Source organism: Uranotaenia lowii, chromosome 3, assembly GCF_029784155.1.
Source record: "Uranotaenia lowii strain MFRU-FL chromosome 3, ASM2978415v1, whole genome shotgun sequence".
In the NCBI taxonomy this organism is placed as follows: domain Eukaryota; kingdom Metazoa; phylum Arthropoda; class Insecta; order Diptera; family Culicidae; genus Uranotaenia; species Uranotaenia lowii.
The window spans coordinates 233,491,459-233,512,501 of record NC_073693.1 but is presented as its reverse complement, the minus strand read 5'-3'; the positions used below and the strand labels follow the sequence as shown (position 1 = coordinate 233,512,501).

The following is a 21,043-nucleotide window of genomic DNA, read 5'->3' as shown; positions in this document are numbered from 1 at the left end:
CAACTAATCGGAGAGAAATTGTAGAGAAGGTTTAACACAATAGTAATTCAATAACCTTCAAACAAGCTTCAAAACTTCGTTTCGAAGTTTCGACAGAGCTACACTCGTTTGAAGACGTCTTTTGCTACTTTTGGGACCACGGTAGTTCGGCCTTACCGCCTAAAGGATTGTCCATTCTAAACGAGCTGTGATCGCTTTGAGGCCCCTTGAACTAAATGTGTTTTCGGACATCAGTGATAGTATAAAGTCTCATTTTCAATTTCTTTATTTAATAATTTAAAATCTATCATCAGTAGAAAACAGTCACATATATGGTTGCAAATGCATCAATTTGCCCTGGGTTGTTTTATAGCGATTACTTAAAAATATTATAAACTCGAACACGTAAAAAAGATCAACGGAAAAAACGGTACTTCTATGCGGTTCCGTGTTTTTCATAAGGTTTGTACTTACGCATAAGTACGAACCTTTTACACTGTACTATGGTTTGTACCTTTGTCTAAAAAAATCATTTTGTCATCACAAATTTTGTGACTAGACGATACAGAGCCCGTGATTAAAAAAACTGTGTGCGAATGCATTTTTAACAGTTCAATTTTGTATTAGGAGGTGTTGGTGTTTCATAATGTGTTTTTAAACTTCATAAAATAAGCAACTTTTTTTCGTTTGTATACTTTTTTTTCGAAGAAACGTTTCCCCGGCATTTGCATTTACAGTTTGTTATTTTAGTACAAATATCGATAGAACATCCTATAAGGAACGTCAAAAGCTTGTCAGTTTAGATACAAATCTTAACGAGGCGAGCTACACCGAATAATTTAATTTTTATCTTTTAGTTTTTCTCTTATATTTTTTATGTGTTTTGAACCTGTCAAGATTTCAGTTTCGAAATATAAACTTTCGAGCTGTAACCTCTGTCTGCAAATGCCGTCGAATGAACGTTCAATTCAACCGTGTATGATCACCTTCTAACAATCCTTCGATTATCCCGTATGGCACGAAAAGCGAACGAAGAGTAGTAGTAGCTCTACAACGAACAAATCGTAATACTGCTAAGCTGAACCGCAGTGAGGCGATCCGTCGTCCAAGATCAGGGTGCGATCGTTCGCTGTGGTGGTGGAAATGGAGCATTCTCCTCGTAGATCATCACCAGCTTGCTGTACTTCATGCTCCGCTTGGTTAGCTTGGCTTTGTTCTGAGTTTCGCAATCATCACTACTACTGCCGGATGTTGCCTCACTTAGCGAAAGCTTCGCCGAAAGGCCTTCCAGTTCCAGATCCAGGTACAGCTGCCCGAGTTGATCGTTGACTTGGATGGGCTGAAGGAAGACATGGATTACTCTCAAAACCTCAAGAATTTGAATTACACCAAATTACCTGCGTTAAATTCTTAAGCGCAGCCAAATCTGCCTCTAGTATATCCTTGAGAGATCGTTCAGTGAGTTGATACTGGTAGATGAGATCCTTCGATTGGCATACGTTGTCCAACCATGGTGGATTCGGGCGACGTTTCGGTCGATGAATGTTGTTCGATCCCGATTCCCACAGCATTTCGGTGACCTCGTTCTTCTTGAGATAGTCATCCGAAGAAACGTCCGACTTGACGAAGCTAGAGTAGAAACTGGAAAAGCTCGATTCATCCATGTCATCACTGTTCTCCTCCAGGCCTGTTCCGGAACCTTTGTTGCCTCCGTACCGTGCCTTGCTCATATCTTCGATTTGGAAGTCCGTTTCCCCGGTGGAAATCATTGGAGAATCTGTCATCCCCTTTTTCGAACACTCGGAGAATTCCTGAAAAACCGAAACCAGAAAAGAAAGCCCTTTTAGTATTTCGCCAGAATCGTACACCAATGGTCACAACGACATGACATGCGAGGGTACTCTCAATGGGCTTTAAACCGATCCAAAGAACCGAAGTTCCAAAATCGGTCTAAGAGCGGAACGCAAAAGATTACCCGATTGACGATCGATGCCGATGCAATACTTCCCCTGTTAGAGCCGGGTTCAGCCTTAACCGAGGTGGCCTGGGAAGGCGGCCTCTGGGCTAGGGTTTGCGGCTGGGAAACAATGTCGCCGGGCGAGTGTTGAATGTTCGGTCCCCCGACCGCTGCTTGTTTGATGCCGTTGGGGATCATGGAGACGCGTTTTCCACTCGGACCCGGCTGTAACACCGATGATTGGGACGGGAGCTGTTGAAAATGGTGAAATAGAATATTAGAATAGATCATGAGAACTTCCAGATTCACAGTTAAGTAACAATCTTTATTTCAATGTTATTATTGTTTTTTATGAACTATAATCGTATGAAGCGTTTGGCAGGGAACTGCACGCTTCATTCCTCCCTTATTTCTGTATTTTTTGCGTTTTTCATCACATGGTTGGCCTGGCCGTAGTAGTATCTGCAAAGCATGTTCTATTTAGATATGTATCAGATACTGTGGACACCACTGCAATAGAGCTGGGCTCGTTTTGTTATGTGGTGGGCCTAAATTGGCGGATATTCGAAAAATATGTCAAAACAAAATCAAGCGGAAACGCACAACGTGTTCTACCTAGTTAACTGAACAGTATCTAAAATTTGTAAATTAAGAGCCCATATTTAATAATTTCTATTGAAGTTTGTGAAAATCGGGAAACGTAAGCATCTGAAATAATAATTGAATTGTTGATAGATAAAACTAGAAATTTCTTACAGAAAAAAGTGGAAGTTAAGGGAAACAAATTTGAAGCTAAAAGGTGAAAAGTTAAAATTGATTGAGCCCAACGGGAATATTTATTATTTATTTAAGAGCTATTGAAAAAATGTAAGATATTATTATTGTTAAAATCCCGATGAGGTTACAACACGAGTTTATTACAGAGAATAATTTACACAAGGTTGTGAACCAAGCAGAAATAAGCAGATAGTTCAGGATCGTATTTGACTGGAACTACTAATGTAAGTCTACCGATACAAATTTGAAACACATAATAATTTAAAATAAAATTTACAGTTTTGAGCTGCATTGTAAGAATCTGCTACAAAAGGTGGTTTCTTGATTCGATCCGAACATACTCAAAAATTAGTATGGCTCAACCTAACCTCACTCTCGGAGTTGGAAATAAGTCCAACTATGTATGTGCATCTTGTGACAATGAAGAACCTAACGAATCGAAAATTATATTTTGTGACCACTGCCAACAATGGTTCCACCTTTCCTGCCAACAAGAAACAGAAAATGCGAAAGAACAAGCGGATTGGATGTGCAAGGATTGTCACAAAGGAAATCGAACTTCCGTAACTTTTGTTGACCCAGTGGATCTAGAGCTGGAAAAGGCAGAAAAGGCAATTATCAAGGAAAGAGAACGCTACCAAGATCGGCTTAAAAAACAAATGCTTATCACTAAAGCTAAATTGCAATTGGAAAAGGAAAGGCGTGAAATGCAATGGGCGTTAGATAAAAATGAAATGGAAATGCGGATTGCCGCAGAAGAGGAATTTAACGTGAGAATGCAAACTGAAAAAAGGGAGCTTCAACTCAGGCTGGAGGCTTTGATGATCGAACGAACAAAAATTGAAATGAAACCTGTTGATGAAAAACAATTGGAAAGTTCTCAGTTGATTCCATCAACTGCGTCGAGCTCTAAAGATTCACCTAGTTGCACTTTTCCCGCGGAATTTGAAAAGGGATTCACCAGCAGCTCCACGCCTACTTGTACCAAAGCGGTCCAAGGTACTTCCAAGACTGTTCAAGGTGTTTCCGACAGAAGGCATAAGTCGCGTCTACACGACAAGGTAACAGAAATCTACGAAGAAGAGTCCGAAGATTCGGCAGATGAGTTACCTAAATCAGAAGAATTCGATATCACTCCTACAAGAGCTCAGCTATCTGCTCGACAATTTCTCGCTACCCGTCTTCCAGTATTTTCAGGAAAGCCGGAGGAATGGATCATTTTCATCAGTACATATGAAACGACCACTCGAGCTTGTGGTTTTTCCAATTTGGAAAACTTAGCTCGTTTACAGGAATGCCTCAAAGGTCCCGCTCGAGAAATGGTTTACACTCATCTCTTCTTGCCAAAATCCGTGCCTAAAATTATTGAGGAATTACGTGAACAGTTTGGTCAACCGGAACAAATTTTGGACACAATTATGGTGAAAATTAATGAATTAGAATCACCAAAGCAAGACAGACCAGCAACGTTCATTAAATTCGGTCGTCTCATACAACAAATGTGTGATCATATAGAGGCTACAAATTTAGAGGATCATCTTCAAAACCCTATCCTTCTTAGAGAGCTGGCTAAAAAACTTCCTTATAATACTAAGACCGATTGGATTCGATTTATGAGACAGCAAAAAGAAAAAAACTGCCAAATCAACCTTCGAACTATGTCTAATTTTTTATCGGATGTAGTTTCGGTAGCGAACGAAGCTATTAAAATCGACGGGTTAAGAGATTCAAGTTCAAGGAACAGAAGAACAAATGAACAGGATGGGTTCATTCATGCTCACATGATAGATGACAGTGTAGTGCAAAACAATTCAACACAAACGGGAACTACACAGCTGCTAAAAAAAACATGTTTGATGTGTTCAGAAACAAATCACAGGCTTCGTAACTGCCCAAAGTTTCTAGAATTAGATATCGATCAGCGCGCAAAGGCAGTGGATGAATGGGAATTATGTAGAATGTGTCTTAATGCTCATGGAAATGCAAGATGTAGATTGAATATTCGTTGTAGAGTCGAAAATTGTAGAGGTAGACACAACACGGTTTTGCACGATCATCGACTTAATGCAAACTGTCACATTCATCGAGACTCAGACGAACAACCGATTTTATTCCGGATTGTGCCAGTAATGCTGCACAATGGTCCGAAATCTATTCGTGTTTCCGCATTTTTAGATGAAGGATCGTCCTATACCTTTATTGAAGATTCGCTGGCTCGGGTTTTGAAATGTTCTGGTGTTTTCCAACCATTAAAAATAACTTGGACTGCTGGAATGTCACGATCAGAAAACGATTCTCGGAAAATAAATCTTTCGATTTCTGATACGCACTTGACGGAAATTTTTCCTTTAGCTGAAGTGCACACAGTTGATGACTTGATGCTGCCTATCCAAAGACTAGAAACAAACGAGATGTCGAAACGCTACCCACATTTGATCGGATTGCCGATCATGAGTTACCCAAACGATCCCCCGAGAATTCTCATCGGTCTTCAGCACCTACACCTGTTCGCGCCACTCGAATCCAAAATTGGGAACCCAGGTGAACCCATTGCTGTAAAGTGTAAATTAGGCTGGACTGTGTATGGGCCCAGGAAAGGCTCCAAAACAGGTCAAGGGTTCATGGGATACCACAACCACAGCAACGTATCCAACGAAGATATTTACGAACTGATACGATCGCAGTACACTATTGAAGAGTCCGGAGTTGCTGTTGACGTTCTGTCAGAATCACGAGAGGAAAAAAGAGCTCGCGAAATATTGGAAACAACAACAGTTCGAGTTGGCCTCCGATACCAAACTGGCCTATTATGGAAGGAAGATGATGTTATCCTACCGGATAGTTTTCCTATGGCTGTTCGACGAGAAAAGGCGTTAGAAAAACGGTTAATTAAAAATCCTAAATTATTCCAATCTGTAAAAATGCAAATTGAGGATTACTTGCATAAAGGGTATTGCCATAAAGCATCAAACGACGACTTAAACCAAACAGAGCAACGCAATGTTTGGTACTTGCCTCTCAATGTGGTACTCAACCCTAGGAAACCCAACAAAATTCGGCTGGTTTGGGATGCGGCTGCGGCGGTAAACGGGGTCTCGCTGAACTCAGTGCTCTTAAAAGGGCCCGATCTGCTTTCTTCGTTACCATCGGTCATTTGCAAGTTCAGAGAGCACAAAATTGCCTACGGCGGTGACATCAAAGAGATGTTTCACCAACTTCTCATCCGTCCCGAGGATCGCCAAGCTCAGCGATTTCTTTTGCCGGAGAAACATACGTCATGGATTGTGCTATTTTCGGAGCCACTTGCTCTCCAAGCCAGGCTCAGTTTGTAAAGAACCTGAACGCTGAACAATTCCATGAAAAGTTTCCCGATGCCTCCGATGCGGTCATCAACAAACACTACGTTGATGACTACTTCGATAGTACATCGACAGTGGAACAAGCAGTTAAACGCGCAAAGGAAGTGATTGAAATTCACAAACATGCTGGGTTTGAAATCCGAAATTGGGTTTCAAATTCCTCTGAATTCCTTTCCCAACTCGGCGAAGCCAAAAATTCCGACTCCTTCCATCTTTTTCCTGACAAAGAATCCGGCAATCAACGCGTATTAGGTGTTGTTTGGAACACAGAAAAGGACATATTCATGTTTTCCATTCATGTCCGAGATGATCAACGGCCGTTCCTATTTCAAGGAAAAAGACCAACAAAAAGAGCCGTTTTGAGCTGTGTAATGAGCCTTTTCGACCCTTTAGGCTTGATTTCGTCGTACACAATTTATGGCAGGATATTGGTTCAAGATTTATGGCGTTCTGGTTGCAACTGGGACGATTTAATCGACGACAAAGCCTTTGAAAAATGGACAAATTGGACAAAATATTTGCCGCAAATTGAAGCTGTTGAAATCCCGAGGTTCTATTTTTCTGGAGGTGCTCAAGTGGATATCGATTCACTTCAGCTGCACATATTCAATGACGCAAGTGAAATAGCGTATGGATGCGTTGCCTATTTCCGTATTTTGATTGATGGCAATCCGAGGTGTTCGTTAATACAATCCAAGACCAAAGTGGCACCATTGAAACATCAGTCTGTCCCTAGACTTGAACTGATGGCAGCGTTACTGGGTGCACAAATGAAAGACAACATTCTTCACAACCACAGTTTGGCAATCACAAGTGTAACGCTTTGGACAGATTCAAGAACTGTTCACTCTTGGATTACTTCAGATCAACGCAAGTACAAACAATTTGTAGCCCACCGTGTAACGGAAATATTGAGTCGTACATCAGCAGTAAGCTGGCGATGGATTCCAACAAACCAAAATGTGGCGGATCTTGCGACAAAATGGAAAAATGGGCCTCAACTGACAACCGACAGTACGTGGATTAGGGGTCCAAGATTTCTGTACGATTCCGAAGACAAATGGCCAAAGCGGAAGGAGATTACCCAAGATACGGTGGAGGAAATGCGAGCAACTTTTTTGTATCATCGTGTTGATATTCAATCACCGTTAATCGAAGTGTCCAGAATAGCTAGGTGGAATGTTTTAGTGCGTACTCAAGCTTGCGTATTCAGATTTATTTCTAATTTACGAAAGATAAAAAACAAGGAAAATGTGGAGTTGTTGCCCGCTTTACCGTATTCTAGAAGTCGATTCACACTACCAGGTAATTCATCTTTAGTTCCTTTGAACAGAAATGAACTTCAAGAAGCTGAACGAGTATTGTGGAAAATAGCACAGTCGGAAGCCTTCCCGGATGAAATTCACGTATTGCGACGCTATAATCAACAAAAAAATCTTGTTAATGCTGGATTGGATAAAAATAGTGCTTTATACAAACTCTCGCCCATTTTGGATGAATTTAACGTTTTGAGAGTTGATGGAAGAATCCAGAACACAGAGTTTATTCCCTTTGAGATGCGTTTTCCAGTGATACTTCCAAAAAATCACCCAATCACAAAAAAAATATTGCAATACTATCATGAAATGTTCGGACATGCGAATAGAGAAACAGTGGCAAATGAAATAAGACAACGGTATTTCATTACGAATCTGCGGGCACAGATAAAACAGGTAGTTAGAGATTGTGTATGGTGTGGCGTCTACAAGTGCAAACCCTCAGCTCCTAAGATGGCCCCACTTCCTAAGCAAAGGACAACTCCGTTCTTACGACCCTTTAGTTTCGCAGGAGTCGATTTTTTTGGCCCGATTTCGGTAACAGTTGGCAGACGAAGCGAGAAACGTTGGTGCGTATTATTCACATGTCTTACTACGAGAGCGATTCATTTGGAGGTAGCAAGAAGTTTATCCACCCCTTCATGTTTGATGGCCATCCGTCGTTTCATTTGTCGTCGTGGTCCACCATTGGAGTTTTTTTCGGACAATGGCACCAATTTTGTTGGTGCGAGTAAAGAGGTCGTATGCAAGATCCAAGCAGATTGTAACGAAGCTTGTACAAGTTCCCGAACTAGATGGAGTTTTAACCCCCCATTAGCTCCACACATGGGAGGAGTGTGGGAGCGGATGGTGCGTTCTGTCAAAATGGCACTGGCAGGATTGAATGATGGAAGGACCTTGAATGATGAAGTTTTAGAAACGGTTTTAGCAGAAGCAGAGGATATGGTAAACACTAGACCGTTGACCTACGTGCCAAACGACGCTGCAAACAAGGAAGCTTTGACGCCAAACCATTTTATTCGAGGCTATCCTTCGACAGGCGGTGAATGTTTTTTACCTGGAACTAATGAAGCCGAATCGTTGCGAAATCAATTCAAAAGGTCGCAATTTCTGGCAGATCAACTGTGGAAACGCTGGATAAAAGAATATCTTCCAACCATCAACTTGCGCTCAAAGTGGCATGAGGAACGTGAACAAATCCAGCTGGGAGAATTGGTCTTCATGGTGGACGAAGAAAACCGGAAACGCTGGGTACGAGGAAAAGTGGAAGATATTATACGAAGTGGTGACGGACGGATCCGCCAGGTGATCATACTGGCAAATGGGAAAAAATATCGACGAGCGGTTACTCAGGTTGCAGTGCCTGAAATAAGGATGAGTAAATCTTAGTCATCAATGGATTCCGGAAGAATTACGGGGAGGACTGTAGACACCACTGCAATAGAGCTGGGCTCGTTTTGTTATGTGGTGGGCCTAAATTGGCGGATATTCGAAAAATATGTCAAAACAAAATCAAGCGGAAACGCACAACGTGTTCTACCTAGTTAACTGAACAGTATCTAAAATTTGTAAATTAAGAGCCCATATTTAATAATTTCTATTGAAGTTTGTGAAAATCGGGAAACGTAAGCATCTGAAATAATAATTGAATTGTTGATAGATAAAACTAGAAATATCTTACAGAAAAAAGTGGAAGTTAAGGGAAACAAATTTGAAGCTAAAAGGTGAAAAGTTAAAATTGATTGAGCCCAACGGGAATATTTATTATTTATTTAAGAGCTATTGAAAAAATGTAAGATATTATTATTGTTAAAATCCCGATGAGGTTACAACACGAGTTTATTACAGAGAATAATTTACACAAGGTTGTGAACCAAGCAGAAATAAGCAGATAGTTCAGGATCGTATTTGACTGGAACTACTAATGTAAGTCTACCGATACAAATTTGAAACACATAATAATTTAAAATAAAATTTACAGTTTTGAGCTGCATTGTAAGAATCTGCTACAAAAGGTGGTTTCTTGATTCGATCCGAACAGATACTATGTTGAAAAAAAGGAACGCAAGTTCTTCATTTTCTAGGATGCATACAAATTTTGATAATGTTGATGTTAGACGAAGAAGAAAATAAAAATAAGTCCTTCCAACGAAAACGAAAATGGTTTATCATTAAGTGGAACCCCAAGAGGACGGCGATTGATTTTCTGCGGCGAGGTAAGTGACCAAATAACCATTCCGTAATCTCTCTTGTGTAACTTCCTGATATTTAGCCACTATATTGAAGTAGAGGAAGCAGACACTGGATCATCTTGCGCAACAAATCCAAGAATCTACCTGAACAACAATCTAAACAATATACCCAACCGATCAAATCTACTACTAGCAGGTCATCGATGACAGAAAAAGTAATCATGCATGACATCAGCGCACAACTACCAAGAGCACTGTGTTGCACACCGGACTACAGTCTAGCATAACATAGGATGAGGTAGATTGTAATCCCAAGAGAGTTGTGGTGCGTGTCCGGCGGAAATCAGCAAGGTGAATGTAACACCTCTCGAGAAGCCGTCGAGTCAAATCCAAGAGAGGAGGGATACGATCATCGTAAAGATCGGAAAAGGTTGTATGCAGCAGATGTTTCGAGACAGAGGTACACATAAGGCGAAAATGGACAGCCGGTCAGACAGTTCGATTTTCGGAAAGGGAGATCTACGGTGGACGCCATCCGAATGCTGACAAAGTACGCGAAGCACGCATATCAAAAGAAGTGGACAGGTGTTTCGTCACTGATCGACGTTAAGAATGCCTTCAACAATGCCAGCTGGGAAGGTATTGCCAAAACGCTTCACAGGATGCGTGTTCCCAATACCCTCTGCAGGATAATAGGAAGCTCTTCGAAAATCGAGTCCTGACGTTCGAAAACGAAACTAGGTTACGATCTACTGCCCTAACAGCGGGTGTTCCACTGGGTTCCATACTCGGACCTGTGCTTTGGAATGCCATATGTAATGAGGTGTTAACGATAAAACTACTAGCAGGCGCACAGGTAGTCGGATTAGCTGATGATGATCGTGCTCATGATCATCGGTGAAACAATCGAGGAGGTAGAAGACGTTGCAACTGTGTCCGTAGAAAGGATTGGCATCTGGATGGAGGGAGTTAAGCTTCAGATAGCTCACCATAAAACCGAAGTTCTCCTCGTGACCAAAAATAGATTTGTGCCGCATATGGAGACTGTTGGAGGACACACGACATCTTCGAAACAGCAGCTGAAATACCTCGGAGTAATGATTGACAATCGCTTAAGATTTTGTGCGCATGTCAAATACTGTTGTGAAAGTGTATCGAAAGTAATCGATTCATTGGCCTGGATTATGCCGAACTGCCATAGCCCAAAGAGTAGCAAAAGAGGTCTCCTTGCGAGCGTAGCAATATCGAAACTACGATACGGAGGAACGGCCTAAAAACACACATCGGCTGATAGCCATGCGAGTTTCCTATGCATACAGCACCATCTTAGCAGATGCAGCTTTCGTCATCGCGGGCATGATTCCCATCGACATCACTCTGGCGGAGGATAAGGATGGTTACGAAACAAGAGCTGTTAGAGGAGTGCGCAAAGCTCAACGCGCAGCGTCAATGCTCAAGTGGCAGGAGCAATGAGACGCATTGAACAACTCAAGATGGACGCATAGGCAAATTCCACGACTTTTCGACTGGGTAAATCGAAAATATGGAGAGGTCAACTTCTACCTGACGCAGTTTCATCGGTTACGTAGTTACGGAGGAATCGGCAGAACACATGCTATCTTTTTCTGCCCCAGGTTTGTCTCAAGGCGTCCACAACTTCAAATTTGAACGCTGAAAATATTGTGAGTTAAATGTGTCGCGACGAACAGTCGTGGCAAGCTATAGTCGACGAAATCTCACAAATCATGCGCGATCTAATACGTATCAGGAAAGATGATGAACAGAGAGAAAGATAGTCAACCAAACTTGACAAGCTAAAAGAAGGTCTTGGGCCTCTTGGGCCTTAACCACAATTCAATAAGCAACGCGATCTTAGGGTGCGTAATAACCCTAATCTGGACTCATATGTGTGGTGGGGCTAAGAAGGTCTCACATACTCAGCTACGATCTTTCATGCAGCAAGAGGAAGCTGAGAAACCATCAGGGGTGGTCGTGACGGGATTCTGGCTTGGTAGTTTCTCAATCGGCCAAGCCTTTGTGGTTAGAAATCCTACGGAAATGGATGAGCACCCTACCCCTTGATATATCATAGGATGAAACCCAGGGGTACATCTGGCATACGAAGCTCAAGGTGAATATAGTGGGACGAACCCGCTCATGGCAGCAAACACCTGGTTGTTATGGTTTGAAGTCTCATTTCCATCTTGTAAAAAAAGAGAAGAGGAGATCCCAAGCTGGCCGACGTTGTCAGAAAACCTCCATAAAGTCAGGATAATCTTTACAAATATTCTTAGAATAGGTTATGGAGGCTACGTCAAACAATTTCAAAGCACCAACAGAGGATGTCGTGGGAATCTTTTTACAGGTGCAGTCAAATAAATAACCCTGACAGGGTAACGTAATAAATAGAAATCCTTAATACGTCACTATTCGATAGGCCAGATAACCTACTTAAAACAAATTAGGTGCTACCGTACATGGAATTCAAAAAAAGGTCGTTCGAATGTTGTGACACCAACATGCGTGATAGATGGAGTGTGTTGAGCTTCTGATCATAATATGCAAGAGTGTTGTTGGGTATAAACGATCAACTTAGTAAAAAAGCGGGGTGCCCAGCATCTCGGAAGACATTGACGCAACTATCGTGTCGGAAGTTTCCGAGTAGCGTCGAAGACAGGTGAGCCGTCTTCGGAGACGGAAGACTTTCGAGTGTAGTGCGTCTAATCCTCCGAGTGCAACTACAAAGTAAAGGCAGAATGTACTATGAAGAGGATCACTGGAACACGCCATTGTACATAGAGACGGCATACGACTTTCTCATCAGTGTTCATCGTAGGTATTACTGCGGTATGAGGAATACATTCTGAGCATAGTGACATCGTGCAGTTGAGTCGGATTCTCAATTGTCCAGGTGATAAACCAGGAAAAGGAATTTCACGAATTCACTCCGAGGTACGGCAAGTCCGTGCCTTCCCAGTTTGTCTGGGTCTATAGGGCCTAGATATAACCAGCAATTGAATCGCTGTAGGGTGACGTCTTCTTCGGGACTATCAGAGTCGTAGCGTAAGTCTTCAGTGTATTCTATGACAGGCATGAGTCCAGGATACGACACTTGATCGGCACACGAAAGACAATAACCGACCATGAGGTAATGCCTACAGGATAGTCTTGGCAAAAAGCAAAAGTGGTAGCGCACCACCTGAAATGTGCCCCAACAAACTGAGGGAAATAACGAGAGAGCTGTTCCCTCAACATAATGTCAATAGCTGGCCATAAGTCCCATACGACTGGGATACGAGCGAGGAGGGGTTAATATCGTTGGAAGAAATGTGCGACATCGCAAAATCCCTTCAGCTGGAAAAGGCTCCGTCGTCACTGCAAATTGGTGTTGATGAAAGGATGTTTTCAGAGGCTTGGAAACGGCTGAACCTGGTTCTTCTGCCCAAACCAGGAAAGCCATTGGGGAACCCATCGGCATACAGGCCAATATGCCTACTGGATACGGTTGGAAAGGTTGTGGAAAAGGTGATCTTGAATCTTATCCAGCGGTACACCGAGGGCGAAGGCGGATTGTCCAACAATCAATTCGACTTTCGAAAAGGGCGATGCACAATCAACGCCATTCGAACTGTCATTGAAACGGCTGATATAATCAGACTCAAGAAGAGAAGAGGGGATCGGTTTTGTGCGGTAGTTACAGCTGGAGTACAGCAAAGGTTGATACTGGGCTCGGTCCTGTGGAATATTACGTACAATGAGGTGCTGACAATAAACCTGCTAGAGGGAGTAAAGTAGGTTGGTTTCGCGGACGACGTCTTGCTACTAGCTACGAGTTACTCAACAGAAATCGACCAGCTAAGAGCTTCAGAGGCTGTAGAAGCAGTGAAGAGTTGGTTGCACTCCAAGAGTTTTTAGTTGGCTCACCACAAAATCGAGATGATCCTGATATCAAACCTGATTTCACCCCAAACAGGCAGGATTACAGTTGGACCATGCACTATCGAATCGAAGCGCCAGCTTAAGTATTTGGGTGTGATGATTGATGACCGACCCAGCTTTAATAATCTCGTTGAGTTTCTGTGCAAGTAGGCGGCAACAGCAACGGCCGCACTTACGAGGATAATGGCGAACAACTCGGGGGTCCGAAGAAGTCAGCGGAGAGTAATTCGAGTGTGGTTTCGTCAATCCATCGATATGGAGGGGCGGCCTGGAAATCTGGCCTTAACATCCAGTGTAACCAGCAGAAGCTGAACAGTGTACAAAGGCGAATGAATTTGCGGATCATCAGTGCATACCGCACCGTTTCGTCGGGGGCAGCATGCGTTGTAGCGGGAGTCATCTCGGTTTTGTTGGTGAAAGACTCCTATTGCTACTAAAATAAAGGCAAGCAAAACGCAGCTCAGAAAGAGGAAAGTGGACCCATCGTTTGATCCCAAATATCAAGGAGTGGATTGAAAGAAAGCATGGTGAAGTGGATTTCTACATGACGCAATTCCTGACTGGTCATGGATGTTTCATGAAGTATCACCATAGGTTCGGACATGTGGCCTCATCGGTATGCCTAACATGCGGTGACACTGACGATTCACCCGAACACGTGATATTTTATTGTTCAAGGTTTGAAGAGGAATGTGCCTACATATTCGCCGCCTGCGGATCTGACACGACAGCGGGCAACATGTTGCAGAAGATGTTTAATGACATCAACACATGGTATGTAGTCTTTGATGGGCTCGCCCAGATAATGACTGCTCTGCAAAGGAGTTGGACTCTACTTAATTGAACTTGACTAAGCTGAATGAGTCCGAGCTATCAAATAAACTACGCTAGAAAATCAGCTTAGTTGATGACCTCGACCAGACAGTATGATATCTTATATATAAAAATGAAGGCGTTTTCTTTGTAATAACATCACGTATGAATGGTCGGTCGGAATGAAGTGAAATTTGGTATCCAAGGGTTTTTTGGGTCAGAGATGGTTTGTATAATAGTTTCAAGGATCTCACTTTTGATGATAGGGGGTCCCAATACAAATTAAACTTTATTTGTTACAATTTCCATAAGAATCTATTGGCGAGCACAATGCAGTTAAGGACGTGTAGATGAAATTAAACATTTATTACGATTTATACTTTAGAAGGTAAAACGAAGTTTACCGGGTCAGCTAGTTTAATTTAAATATGAACTTTTAAGCGAGTATTGCATGAGTGTTGCGGCGACTAGCTGGAGATAGTCGAAGACTTTGTCTATTTCGGCTCACTGGTGCCCGCAGACAATGATACCAAGATCTGGATACGTAAGATCTGGCTGCGAATGATCAGCGGAAGTTGTGCCTACTATGGGCTCCACAAGCAACTGCGGTCGAGAAGACTTAGCCCTCGCAAAAAGGGCAACCTGTACACAATACTCATTAGACCGGTTGTTCTCTACAGGTACGAGACGTGGATATTTCTCGAGGAGGACCTTCGTACACTCGGAGTATTCGAGCGACGAGTGTTAAGAACCATCTTGGGTGGCGTGCAAGAGAACGGAGTGTGGAGGTGAAGGATGAACCACGAGCTTGCGTGACTCTACGGCAATCCAGTATCCAGAAGGTGATGAAGGCTGGTCGAATACGCTGGGCAGGACATGTTACGGACGACTGTCCTGCCAAATAGGTGTTTGCTACGAATCCGGTAGGAATGAGACGAGTAGGGGCGCACAAGCGAAGTGTCCGAAAAATTGGATAACGGTTGCCTTGGACCGAGTAAATTTTAGGAATTATGTTCATCAAGTAATTTCGTGAGATGGACTACTGTGAAAATAAATAAATAATTCAAAAAGAGTACGTCACTTACATTCCTGGCATCACTGGACAGACCGCAGGGCGGCGGTGCCGGCTGGTACGGCATCGCATGGTACATCATCGGCGGATAGAGCAGTGACTGCTGATACAGCTGCGGATGCGGATACATAACCCCGGCCATGTAGGGCATACTGAGCCGCGGCAGCTCGATCGCCGGTGTTGCCGGGGTCGATTGTGTTGCGGTTGGGATGTAGTAGAGCGTCGGGAAGATACTGTGCGAGGGGACAAAGTTTGCGGCAGTGGAGCTGCTTTGAGTCGCTTGGATCGTTGTGACACTGACCGAGAACGGTGGCCAAAGTTCTCCGGGGCGGGATATACAGGGTAGGGGTGGAGGGCCGACTGTTGGTTGTGGGTTTATCGTAAGGGTGGTGGTTGTCATCACTTTTTTGCAGGGGTCGGGTCGTCCTAAGGTAGATTGTTGATGAGCTTGATGAAGAAGTTGTGTGGATTGACAGTCCATACTGATGTCGGGATTGTGCTGGTGTTTAACAGTTTTGTGGATATCTCCTTCCCAGGAGTGCGAGGATCCTCGTTTGACTCCGTGTGCCGCAGTGCTGGCGTAGGCTTTGTCTGGTGCAAGTTTCTTGTTTTTTTCGGTGCCCCTCGCTATTGTTCTCGCCTCGCGATGCCTCTTGATCATAACCTTCTGCATGTCTTCGTTGTGCTGGCAGAGTAGTTCTTCGGTCAGCGTCGGAGGTTGGAAGCTGCCAGAAGAGCTACCCGTTTTGCTGGTTGTATTGGTTGTACTGTCCATCTGGACGTTACTTTCGGAGCTAAAGTTTCCAGCACTGCCACCGCTGCCCCGTCCTCCGCTGGCAGTGAACTGTTGTTCGTCCATGGTTTCTTTATTTGTTCCTCCGGAGCATTCCGTCTTCAGTATTTCCTCTATGTTCGTTGTTAGTCCGCTATCGAAAAACCGTTGAAGGTTGTCATTGTAATTCAGCTGATTGTAACTCGGAGGTGTTTCGGAGGAGCTTTTGCTATCAAAGTATTCGTGGTGCGGGGATATTTCGCCAAGCATCACTGAATCACGCTCGGAAAACGTGAAATCTGATTCATTGAGGAGATTCAGTTTTAGCTCCGGTTGTGTGACTTCATCCATCCACCGTTCCATAAACGAAGCAAGGGCTTTACAGCGTTTTGAAATTTCTTGTTTGACGACATCTGACGCCTTGGCAACGGGCTCTTTGAGCAGTTTAAGGATTTGTTCCTCGATACCTTTAGCTTTTGTCAGTTGCTCATCTGAGAAAGTAAGTTGTTTGTCACAAAAATAATTGGAATCGAATACGTCCGGATTAGAAGGACCTTCAAGAATCTGATGGTTCCCTATGACAAACTCTAGCTCGCGAGACCATGGATTAACAAAACTTGTCCACTCCGTTTTCAGTATTATGTAGGAGCCGTTATTGACCAAAAATCTGTAAGGTTCACCATCGTATGAAGCACCGGCCGTTTGACCTTTAACCATGACTGTTTCATAGGCTTTTTTCAGGATTGGCATGTCATCGGGGTGGTAAAACTCCATAACCGATCTTCCCAAAATGTCTTGAGGTAGATAACCAATAGATTCAACCGAGTTGCCATCCACGTAGTTCAGAATTCCACTGGTCGTGTGACGTGTGCAAAACTTCAATCCCTTGTCCTGCAAGGTTTCATTGGGTTCTTTGTAGAAACTTTTAACGGGAGTGGCCAGTATGATGAGCAGGATGTTCCTTCCAGTATTTGAGACTTCCTCATTGGTGGCACATGGAGCTTCCCTAAAGGAGAGAACCAATCGGTATGGTTCGTAGTTAACAGAAGTTCTAGTAATGCCAAAACCTGCCGTCTTCAATCCACGATACTTACGCAACATTACGTATAGAGAATTCTTCTGATCTTTATGGTTCGATTTGGGTTCCCCTAGTGGGACAGTTACCTTGGAAGTGATCTGACTAGCAAAAGTTGCTCGGTCCTTCGGGTGAACGAAATTTATAAACGAACGTCCCAGCCACATGTCTTTGGGATAACCCAGGCTGTGCGTAATACTAGGGGTTGTGAAAAGAACAACTCCATCGTGCATGGAAATGACGCAGCAGAATCCATTCTCGGCGTCCGGTTTCGAGATTTTCGGGGTGCCACGTTCATCACACTGCTCCTGGATACCCTCCATCTCGACAATCTCCGGTTCCTGGCTTTCTTCCATCGTGGCCGTCCCGGAGGGCCCTGCAACCGGTTCCGATGAAGGCCCCTGCTGCTTCGATCCATACCCAAGTTGCGTCGCTTCCTGAGCCAGATGATTTTCATCTAAAAATAAAACATTCATTTTAGTGTTCCTATCCCACTCAAATTACCCGTTTAGTTGCTGTTCATACCTTTCTGTACGGATTCTTCGCACTTAACGATGACTTGCAAGCCATCCGTCTCGTCAACGTGACCGGTTTGCTGCACTTCCTGCTGTTGTTGCCCAATGTTGGAAGAAGTTACGTTGCTAGCAGCAGTTGCTTCATGACTACTAATGGCGACGACGACCGAGCTGGATGTCTCCTCGATTGTCGTCCCACCCGGGCAGCCGCTGGTGACATGTGGGGAGCTGCCGGCGGATTCGGCGGAAACCTGCTCTTGCTTCTTCTTTTTGCGGTCCTTATCCTTGGTACGTTTAATTGGAGGATGCAGGGCGGGGACTGAAGTTTCGCTCTGGTTGGTTCCCTTTCCGCCATAGCCGCTGCTGCCGGACGAATGACTTCCACTTTGGCGGGATTTGGTGCTGCCGCTGTTTCGTGGTGAGTACAAAAGAAAAATGTTTTCCGGTTAAAGGTTACAGTTTATTTCCAGAAGATTTTGTCATTTCCAAGAAGCTTTAATCGAAAGGCTTGTCAAAATATTAAATTTATTTATTTTGTTATAACAGGTAATAATAATCTCCAATCGGATATTCAGTAGTTGAACTAAAAGTTAGAAGAAATAGAATTTAGATTTTCATTCAAAATTCACTATAGATCCAAAATTTCGATTTCGAATTCTCATTGTAAGTAACCAGCATTAGACTAATTATAGTTTTATTTTGATATATCCGTGAATTACAAAAATTGATTTTTTTTTTAATTTGAAATTGAATTACAAAAATTACAAAAATAAAAAGGTATGTAATTCGAAGATTGAGGCTGGTTCAATACTTTCAATCTTCATTTAAATAATTATTACCTACTTGATAAAATTTAAAAAAAAAAACATTTTAAATGATATTTTGATCTTTTCAATTCTAAAATTCATTCCTTATCCGCGATCGAGCTACAAAACCATAAACTAAGGACTATGATGTGGAGTTTTCACTGAAGTTTCGAAGCTAAAATCTAATTGAGATTTCATTTATAAGCCTTGTAAAATCTTCGATGGGATGCTCTAACAAGTGTGATGCTAAATCAAGAAAGGAAGTTTAGTTCTTATTGAACGAAAATTTCTTATTTTTTTGTTTTGTAGCTTTGCATTAAAATTCTATCCGAATCTTCTTAAATAAATATTTAGGATTGTAATCAAAAGAAATCGTAGGTCAGGCATTTCAAATAAAATTTGAAAAGAAATGAGATTAGTACAAGTGCACTCAAAAGAAATTCTATTCTGAATTTCATAAGATACGGCTTATGAACCTCTTTTTTGTGTCCAAAAGAATTTTTCATAAGAGTCTTATGAAATTCTTTCATTTTCATAAGAAGTTCTTATGAAGACCGGAAGAAACTGCTTTGTGAAAATAAAATGAACACATTCATTCTAAGCGGTAGGAAAAAAACGCACAAGATTGTTTATCATCAGAAGCAATTAAGAAAAAAATAAAACATTTAAAGTAATCGTGACATTGATCTTCTCAACGGTAAGTATATTTAGCAAATCATAAAATTTATGTGAATTAAAAAAAAATGGAAATATAGTCCTTGAATTTCTGATATTTTTTTCCGCTCTTTAGCTTACTGGCTGACCAAAACCGAACGGCTCAGAGACCGGAACCAGTAGCGGATTTTCCCAAGGTTTTTCCGTACATCCGCCAACAACTGACGTGTCTGCTGATTCTGTGGGAGAATTTCATGTCCCATTATGAGGATAGCGAATAAATAATCATTGTTTTCTTTGTTTTTTTTTTGGAAAATTTCAACTGGAATAAAATTACATCTGTGGCCATCATTGTGAAAAAAAGATTAATAAATAGTGGTGAAATTTAAGAATAGTACTCAAATTATCAATGCCTCGGAAAAAATCAATTTCACGACATTTCCTGCTTTTTGAAAACAATCTTATGAAATTCCAAATGTTTTGACGAAATCATATGATAATCTTATGAAAAACCAAACTTAATCTTTCAAAAGATGTTCATCCAGAAAGTTCATTTCAGTCATAAGATTATCTTATAAATTTCATTAATTTTTCTTATGGCGCCAGTTCATAAGAGAATCTTATGGCATACATATTTTTCTGAGTGTGTATTAAGTGCTGTAGAATTCCAGTTTAGATTATGAAATGCTCAAATTATTTTTATTAGGTATTTCCACATATTGCTTGATATAATTCAAAACTGAGTTTTTTTAAATTAAAAATTGAGGTTTCTAAGCGAATTGTTTTAACTGAATTTTATTTTTATCCACAAAAGAATAATCTAGGTATTTGCTTCTGTACTTTCGGATGCTTCTGAATAGACTAAGATTCCTTTTTAACCATAATCTTAATGTTAATCTATACCTTTAAAATATAGGGCATGGAAATGAATTGATAACACTAGTTTACAGAATTTTAAAAAAAATCGTGAACTTGATTAACTGACCAACATTTTAAATGTAAAATCGGGCGCTGAATCCGAAAATGAAATTCAAAAAAATCTCAGTAGAACCGTTTTTGAGTTATGCTCCAAATATGAAATTTCGAAAAAATTAAAAAAGTTTTTGTACTTAGACTAAAACATCTCGGACGGCATAACAGTAATTTGAAATCCCTCTTTTGCATATTGAAGGTGAATAAGTTTTCTATCGATCATCTGAACACTGTTTTTGCGTTTGACCAACAGTTTTGTTGATATTAGTGACTTTATGAGAAAAAAAATTATAAAAAATGCATTTTTTTAGAGAAAGTTTTGTTTCAACGAAAGTTTTAGACTCGATGGTAGCATTTAAAAAATCTGATTTTCTTTTGCGCTTGAGTGTCAATTTAAAACAATGATTTCAAGTGGTTGTTTATCAAAATCGGTTGAAAATTAAAGAAGTTATGGCTACTTTACCATAACTGAACTTTTTGGAGTTTTTAATAATTTAACGAACCGCAGTACACTTATCATAGTATAGGAAGAATGAAACATGATAAATCTCACTCGCTCCAAGTCAAAATTATTCATTAGCTTACCAGAAGGTCACATGCCAAGTTTCTGGAAGATCCGACCATAGGGAGGGGTTGCTTAAGTCTCAAACGTGAATAAAATTTTGATGTATTTTGCCCGGAAGGAACGAAAAATACTGGTTTTTCATCAATAACTTTTTTCATCACTAGCTGATTGTTTTTAATGGTTGATTTTCTTAAAGCCTAAGTTAAGACAAATATTTCACCCGAAGACTGTAACTCGATTGGATTTGAAACAGAAAAGTTATTGCGGTTCCAAGATTGTA

General features: G+C 41.6%; 1 protein-coding gene across 4 annotated transcripts in view; it reads right to left on the bottom strand.

The window, feature by feature from the left end:
• Positions 1–252: 252 nt before the first annotated feature.
• Positions 253–21,043, bottom strand: part of LOC129757421 (period circadian protein) — a 33,861-nt gene continuing 13,070 nt past the window's right edge. For 3 of the 4 annotated variants that reach the window (XM_055754641.1, XM_055754640.1, XM_055754642.1), the window contains 5 exons: positions 17,777–18,174; positions 15,418–17,708; positions 1,955–2,188; positions 1,377–1,790; positions 253–1,318 (listed from right to left, as the gene is read on the bottom strand). In XM_055754641.1, the coding sequence (XP_055610616.1) occupies positions 1,091–1,318; positions 1,377–1,790; positions 1,955–2,188; positions 15,418–17,708; positions 17,777–18,174 (3,565 nt within the window). In that variant the 3' untranslated portion in view covers positions 253–1,090. Of the gene's footprint in view, positions 1,319–1,376; positions 2,189–15,417; positions 17,709–17,776; positions 18,175–21,043 lie in introns of those variants that run through there. The other variant, XM_055754643.1, reaches the window with a different exon arrangement.